Source organism: Eriocheir sinensis, chromosome 61 (assembly GCF_024679095.1).
Source record: "Eriocheir sinensis breed Jianghai 21 chromosome 61, ASM2467909v1, whole genome shotgun sequence".
Taxonomy (NCBI): Eukaryota; Metazoa; Arthropoda; class Malacostraca; order Decapoda; family Varunidae; genus Eriocheir; species Eriocheir sinensis.
The window spans coordinates 3,328,538-3,336,712 of record NC_066569.1 but is presented as its reverse complement, the minus strand read 5'-3'; the positions used below and the strand labels follow the sequence as shown (position 1 = coordinate 3,336,712).

The 8,175-nt window shown below is 44.7% G+C and overlaps 1 protein-coding gene across 1 annotated transcript in view; it reads left to right on the top strand.

Annotated features, from left to right (window-relative positions):
• Nucleotides 1–997: 997 nt before the first annotated feature.
• The window catches only part of LOC126986008 (uncharacterized), a 109,128-nt gene continuing 101,950 nt past the window's right edge, over nt 998–8,175 (top strand). Inside the window, exons 1-2 of the mRNA XM_050841694.1 lie at nt 998–1,113; nt 3,142–4,504. Coding sequence (XP_050697651.1) covers nt 3,160–4,504 — 1,345 coding nt within the window. The 5' untranslated portion in view covers nt 998–1,113; nt 3,142–3,159. The remainder of the gene's footprint in view (nt 1,114–3,141; nt 4,505–8,175) is intronic.

Below are 8,175 nucleotides of genomic sequence, written 5' to 3'. Positions count from 1 at the left end.
CATTGGGCTATTTTGGTGGCGCTTTGGGCTATTTCTGAAGGGAGATTACGCGGGAAGATCTCCGCGAGGTAGCAACACCCTTCCCACTCCTTTTTCTTCCCTTTACTACCCTCTAATCCCCCCTGACAGTGTTATTTATGGATGAACTAATACTAGGCACTACTTAATTACCATAACAAAGCACTATAGCGGTGAATTAGGCATCAATATTCAAAGTTTAATAGTCTTTAGAAGTCTGTGTCTACTCCTCATGCAGACGACCATGTACATATTAATGATCTTTGCCTTATTTATGGGACAATCTTTATTTTTTTCGTGTTTTTAAAGAAGGAATAAAGTTAAAAGTAGCATAATTCAGCCATGCCGTTGATATTAATATGTAGGTTATCTTTGTTATTGTTGTTTTTGTTGTTTTTCGCGGGAGATTTCGATGGCGATTGGGGGAGGGACCTCGGCGGCCCTCTAATATATTTTTCTTTACTTCTAACTATTAAAATGAATATCTATTTTGTTTATCAGCTATTTTTGTTGAATGATTAGTGATTTGTGGACGTTGAGGCTTGATAATTTTTTTTTTTAATTCTATTCAAGACCCTTATGTGGAGTTATAGTAGTTGTAATATAAATCTCTTAACTCCTATAACATTAAAATTAATATGTGTGTTGTTTTTAGCTGTGTTTATTTAATGACAGATGGACTAATACGTTGAAGATTGCTCATTCAATCTGTAGGCCTAATATTTATCTTTTAATTAATCTTTAACAATCGAAATAAATATCTTTGTTACTTATTAGATGCTTCTGTTCTTTAATTATTTCTTTATAGTGATTGGTGAAGATTTTAAGTACGTGCAATTTTTTTCATTATGCACATAATATACTAAATTCTTACCACTCTCATATCTGATGAAACACTAAATAAAATACGCCCTTTATTTATCATCCCTCAATATTTTGTTTTATGGAGTGAAAGTCATAAAAAATTAGAAAGCGTCAATGAACGTAGTGTTGTTGACGATCAGCTGGGCGGCGGCGGAAAGCAAGATGGATTTAAAAGTTTTCCTGTTATTTCTGCTGTGATGGCGCTCCCTGCTGCCTCCCGAAGAGTAATAGGTGAGCCAGTACTCCAGGCGGCATTTATAGTTACTAAGGCGTAAATAAAAGCTGTCTGGGAGGTGTTTTGATGTGGTGAAAGAGAGGGAGAGAGAGAGGGATGGAGACCGTCTTGAAATTTTATATAAGTCCGGTCCGTGCCTAGAGCTGTGAAAGGAAGGGGAGGTCTTTTTCCACTAAATTTGAACTTTTTTGGCCATAGGAGTAGCAAGCGAAGCGAGCCAGCTGGGGGTTTGGGGTTTTGAAAAATTCACATCTGGGTTCATTTTCCTGCTGTCAAAACGAAAACCTGGGACCTTTTAGCACAGGGGTTTAAGGTTAGGTAATAGCTTTTGAGGCTATATATTATCTCTTAAGGATATATATTAGCTATAAAAATTCACATTTCTGGGTTCATTTTCCTGCTGTCAAAACGAAAACCTGGGACCTTTTAGCCTAGTGGTTTAAGGTTAGGTATTAGGTTTTGAGGTTATATCTTATCTCTTAAGTATATATATTAGCTATAAAAATTCACATTTCTGAGTTCATTTTCCTGCTGTCAAAACGAAAACCTGGGACCTTTTAGCCTAGTGGTTTAAGGTTAGGTATTAGGTTTTGAGGTTATATCTTATCTCTTAAGTATATATATTAGCTATAAAAATTCACATTTCTGAGTTCATTTTCCTGCTGTCAAAACGAAAACCTGGGACCTTTTAGCACAGGGGTTTAAGGTTAGGTATTAGGTTTTGAGGCTATATCTTATCTCTTAAGGATATATATTAGCTATAAAAATTCACATTTCTGGGTTCATTTTCCTGCTGTCAAAACGAAAACCTGGGACCTTTTAGCACAGGGGTTTAAGGTTGGGTAATAGCTTTTGAGGCTATATATTATCTCTTAAGGATATATATTAGCTATAAAAATTCACATTTCTGGGTTCATTTTCCTGCTGTCAAAACGAAAACCTGGGACCTTTTAGCCTAGTGGTTTAAGGTTAGGTATTAGGTTTTGAGGCTATATTTTATCTCTTAAGTATATATATTAGCTATAAAAATTCACATTTCTGAGTTCATTTTCCTGCTGTCAAAACGAAAACCTGGGACCTTTTAGCACAGGGGTTTAAGGTTAGGTATTAGGTTTTGAGGCTATATCTTATCTCTTAAGGATATATATTAGCTATAAAAATTCACATTTCTGGGTTCATTTTCCTGCTGTCAAAACGAAAACCTGGGACCTTTTAGCACAGGGGTTTAAGGTTAGGTATTAGGTTTTGAGGCTATATCTTATCTCTTAAGTATATATTAGCTATAAAAATTCACATTTCTGGGTTCATTTTCCTGCTGTCAAAACGAAAACCTGGGACCTTTTAGCACAGGGGTTTAAGGTTAGGTATTAGGTTTTGAGGCTATATCTTATCTCTTAAGGATATATATTAGCTATAAAAATTCACATTTCTGGGTTCATTTTCCTGCTGTCAAAACGAAAACCTGGGACCTTTTAGCACAGGGGTTTAAGGTTAGGTAATAGCTTTTGAGGCTATATTTTATCTCTTAAGTATATATATTAGCTATAAGGTTGTATATTAGCTATTAAGGTTGAATATTAATTATAAAGGTGTATATATATTAGCTATTCTGGTGTTATTTAAGGTTATGTATTATTTTTGCCATAGAAAGGAAATGAGGGAGGGAGGGATTCAAGCTGTCTAAAGTAAAGATAATTATTTCAGGTAAATGTAAATAAACCAAAGGGAAAATTTTATTAGTGATACCTAGTTTTTTGGCCATAGTTTAAAATAATTACTGATATTAGATTCCTCTGCAGGGTTTTAAGGCACGACAAATGGAAATAATTACTGATATTAAATTTCTCTCTCACCTATTTTATCCCCCCCCCCCCACTAAAAAAATACGCGAATGTGACGGATTTCGTGTCCCCCACCCGAAACCCTGCATTCCCACCAGGTCCCCAGGCTTGTATGGGGGGAGGGGGGAGTATGGGCAAACACTAGAATTTTACCATAATTACTGATATTAAACTCCTCTGCAGGGTTTTAAGGCGCGACAGATGGATCACAGAGACGGCCCCAGCACCCCATTCTCCCCGCCAGCAGGATGGGGAGAGCAGACCCCCCTCAAGTCATTCTCCCTCATGCAGGCCCCCAGACGCCGCGGGGCAACCCTTATAGTTCCCGAGAGTCCAACCAATACCCCGACCTTTACCGTGCCGACCCCAGAGGTGACAGAGGTGATGGAGACGCCAGATGGACTAGAGGAGACGTGTGGGGGTGCTGGGGATGTGATACTGGGGGCTATGGGCAGTGTGGGGAAGCCTGGGGTCGGCACTGGGGCTCTAATAACAACAAAGCCACGGAAACCGAAGAGTCAAGGTCTGTTTAAACTACGCCGGCAAAGTCTCGTGTCGCTCCTGGAGTCGGAGTTCGCGCAGAAGCCACAGGAGTTGGAAGGGAGCTCCGACACCGCTGGTGAGACTTCGGAATGCAACATTATGACCCCAAGACGCAAGCAACAGTGGTCTAGGGTACATTCAGCCTTAGGGACGGACGGGAAGGGACATCGGAGCAGGTCTCTGGCTAATGTCATTCTCCCTTTCGACCTGAATGATGAGGAGTGTCTGGCGGCCAAGCTCGGCAATATCCAGCATAAGGAAGAGCGGAAAGGCGGAAAAACAACGCCCACGCACTCAAGACGGAGGACCTCAGCCACGCCCACTAGCACAGACAGCCCTGGAGCGACCACACGATGTCCGAGGATGACGAGGACTACCCGACATCACAGCTCTGGGGTTCGGCGAGGACATAGACCCTTACCAGTAACCCCAAACACAGCATCATCATCATCATCAAGCAGGCAAGATGGAGCCCGTAGCCCTGTCACACCAAAGGTACTTAACAATGGAACGATTTATTTCACGAACGAAGATCTTTTAATGACCCCAGTGAACCATGGGCGGGTGCTCGGCCCTCGGGAAGATGGGAAAGACAACCACACACCCTCATGTCACACCCCAAGGAGAGCGATGGGGGATGCGACACACCACGCCCATATCCTTACAAGCCCGAAACCTCATCCTGCAAGACCTGACCTGACCCCACAGCACTCGGACCTGCCCAAGGACTTGCCGCTAGACATTAGGAAAAAGTTAAAGATGGTGAAGAGTCCGTTGCTACTCGTAAAGAAGTTTGACGCAACGACGACGCAGCGACTGACGGAGATATTGACTGGAGGATTGCCGGGGAGGAAGAGAACGGAGACGAGGGAACAGGAGGGAGGAGAAGGGGACGGTCACTCTTCCATCCTTCTCTCCACCCCCACGAGGAAGCCAGCTGTAGGAGGGAGGGTCGCTGTGGGCGCTGTGTCACCCTGCAAGGACCCCAGCGCTGTGTTGAAGGGTAAGGGATGTCTGTCTGTATGTGTGTTTGTTGTGATGCATGCTGTTCATTTTACCTTGACAGATTAGCCCCGCCCACTCCAGTCCCTACCATAGAAACCTCATCCATATTAGCTCAGTATCCACCTTTCCCAGCATCCACCAATTGTATTTAACCTTTCCCAGCATCCACCTGTAATATATAACCTTTCCCAGCATCCACCAATAATGCTTACTTTGCCTTTCATCCACCAGTAGTATTTAAACTTTTTCTATCATCCACCAATCACAGCCTGAGCATCCACCAATTGTATTTAACCTTTTCCAGCATCCACCAGTCATATATAACCTTTCCCAGCATCCACCAATAATGTTTACTTTTCCTTTCATCCACCAATAGTATTTAAACTTTTTCTATCATCCACCAATTGTATTTAACCTTTCCCAGCATCCACCAGTAATATATAACCTTTCCCAGCATCCACCAATAATGTTTACTTTGCCTTTCATCCACCAATAGTATTTAACCTTTTTCTATCATCCACCAATAGTATTTAACCTTTTTCTATCATCCACCAATAGTATTTAACCTTTTTCTATCATCCACCAATAGTATTTAACCTTTTTCTATCATCCACCAGTAGTATTTAAACTTTTTCTATCATCCACCAATAGTATTTAACCTTTTTCATTATAGGTGGAATACATGTGGAAATAGGTCGTCTTAATTTGCATTCCACTTCATTTTTTTCTTCCTCATCCACCTCTTCCACATTGTAGGTCCGACTTTTACATATATCTTTTTTTTTGTCCTACCCATTCCTTCCCTTCCCTTCTCTCTCCTTCCCTTCCCTTTCCTACCCTTTCCTTCTCTCTCCTTCCTCTCCCTTCCCTTCTCTTTCCTTCCCTTCCCTTCTCTCTCCTTCCCTTCTCTTTCCTACCCTTTCCTTCTCTCTCCTTCCTCTCCCTTCCCTTCTCTCTCCTTCCCTTCTCTTTCCTACCCTTTCCTTCTCTTTCCTTCCCTTCCCTTCTCTCTCCTTCCTCTCCCTTCCCTTCTCTTTCCTTCCCTTCCCTTCTCTCTCCTTCCTCTACCTTCCCTTCTCTTTCCTTCCCCTTTCCTTCTCTCTCCTTCCTTCTCTTTCCTTCCCTTCCCCTTCTCCTTCCCTTCTCTTTCCCTCCTTTCCTTCTCTCTCCTTCTCTCCCTTCCTTCTCTTTCCTTCCCTTCCTTCTCTCTCCTTCCTCTCCCTTCCTTCTCTTTCCTTCCTTCCCTTCTCCTTCCTTTCTCTTTCCTTCCCTTCCCTTCTCTTTCCTTCCCTTCTCTTTCCTTCCCTTCCCTTCTCTCTCCTTCCTCTCCCTTCCCTTCTCTTTCCTTCCCTTCCCTTCTCTCTCCTTCCCTTCTCTTTCCTTCCCTTCCCTTCTCTCTCCTTCCCTTCTCTTTCCTACCCTTTCCTTCTCTCTCCTTCCTCTCCCTTCCCTTCTCTTTCCTTCCCTTCCCTTCTCTCCTTCCTCTCCCTTCCCTTCTCTTTCCTTCCCTTCCCTTCTCTCTCCTTCCCTTCTCTTTCCTACCCTTTCCTTCTCTCTCCTTCCTCTCCCTTCCCTTCTCTTTCCTTCCCTTCCTTTCTCTCTCCTTCCTCTCCCTTCCCTTCTCTTTCCTTCCTTCTCTCTTCCTCTCCCTTCCTTCTCTTTCCTTCCCTTCCCTTCTCTCTCCTTCCTCTCCCTTCCCTTCTCTTTCCTTCCCTTCCCTTCTCTCTCCTTCCCTTCTCTTTCCTTCCCTTCCCTTCTCTTTCCTTCCCTTCCCTTCTCTCTCCTTCCTCTCCCTTCCCTTCTCTTTCCTTCCCTTCCCTTCTCTCTCCTTCCCTTCTCTTTCCTTCCCTTCCCTTCTCTCCTTCCTCTCCCTTCCCTTCTCTTTCCTTCCCTTCCCTTCTCTCTCCTTCCTCTCCCTTCCCTTCTCTTTCCTTCCCTTCCCTTCTCTCTCCTTCCTCTCCCTTCCCTTCTCTTTCCTTCCCTTCCCTTCTCTCTCCTTCCTCTCCCTTCCCTTCTCTTTCCTACCCTTTCCTTCTCTCTCCTTCCTCTCCCTTCCCTTCTCTCTCCTTCCTCTCCCTTCCCTTCTCTTTACTACCCTTTCCTTCCCTTCCCTTCTCTCTCCTTCCTCTCCCTTCCCTTCTCTTTCCTTCCCTTCCCTTCTCTCTCCTTCCTCTCCCTTCCCTTCTCTTTCCTTCCCTTCCCTTCTCTCTCCTTCTCTCTCCTTCCTCTCCCTTCCCTTCTCTTTCCTTCCTTCCTTCTCTCTCCTCTCCCTTCCTTCCCTTCCCTTCCCTTCCTTCTCTCCTTCCTCTCCTTCCCCTTCTCCTTCCTTTCCTTCCTTCCCCTTCTCCTTCCTCTTCCTTCCCTTCTCTTTCCTTCCCTTTCCTTCTCTCTCCTTCCTCTCCCTTCCCTTCTCTTTCCTTCCCTTCCCTTCCTTTCCCTTCTCTGTCCTTCCCTTCCCTTCCCTTCTCTTTTCTTCCTCCCCCTTCCCTTCTCTTTCCTACCCTTTCCTTCCCTTCCCATCTCTCTCCTTCCTCTCCCTTCCCTTCTGTTTTCTTCCTCTCCCTTCCCTTCTCTTTCCTACCCTTTCCTTCCCTTCCCATCTCTCTCCTTCCTCTCCCTTCCCTTCTCTTTCCTTCCCTTCCCATCTCTCTCCTTCCTCTCCCTTCCCTTCTCTTTCCTACCCTTCCTTTCTCTCTCCTTCCTCTCCCTTCCCTTCTCTTTCCTACCCTTTCCTTCCCTTCCCTTCTCTCCGTCCTTTCCCTTTCCTTCCCTTCCCTTCTCTCTCCCTCCTTTTCCTTCCCTTCTCTTTCCTACCCTTTCCTTCCCTTCCCTTCTCTCTCCTTCCTTTCCCTTCCCTTCTCTTTCCTACCCTTCCCTTCCCTTCCCTTCTCTTTCCTACCCTTCCCTTTCCTTCCCTTCCCTTCTCTCTCCTTCCTTTCCCTTCCCTTCTCTTTCCTACCCTTTCCTTCCCTTCCCTTCTCTCTCCTTCCTTTCCCTTCCCTTCTCTTTCCTACCCTTTCCTTCCCTTCCCTTCTCTCTCCTTCCTTTCCCTTCCCTTCTCTTTCCTACCCTTTCCTTCCCTTCCCTTCTCTCTCCTTCCTTTCCCTTCCCTTCTCTTTCCTACCCTTTCCTTCCCTTCCCTTCTCTCTCCTTCCTTTCCCTTCCCTTCTCTTTCCTACCCTTTCCTTCCCTTCTCTTCCCTTCCCTTCCCTTCTCTTTCCTACCCTTTCCTTCCCTTCTCTCTCCTTCCTTTCCTTCCCTTCTATCTCCTTCCTTTCCTTAATTCCCTTCTCTCTCCTTTCCTTAATTCCCTTCTCTCTCCTTTCCTTAATTCCCTTCTCTCTCCTTTCCTTAATTCCCTTCTCTCTCCTTTCCTTAATTCCCTTCTCTCTCCTTCCTTTCCTTAATTCCCTTCTCTCCTTCCTTTCCCTTCTCTCTCCCTCCTTTCCTTCCCTTCCCTTCTCTCTCCTTCCTCTCACTTCCCTTCTCTTTCCTACCCTTTCCTTCCCTTCCCTTCTCTCTCCTTCCCTTCCCTTCTCTCTCCTTCCTTTCCCTTCCCTTCTCTTTCCTACCCTTTCCTTCCCTTCCCTTCTCTCTCCTTCCTTCCCTTCTCTCCTTCCTTCCCCTTCTCTTTCCTACCCTTTCCTTCCCTTCCCTTCTCTCTCCTTC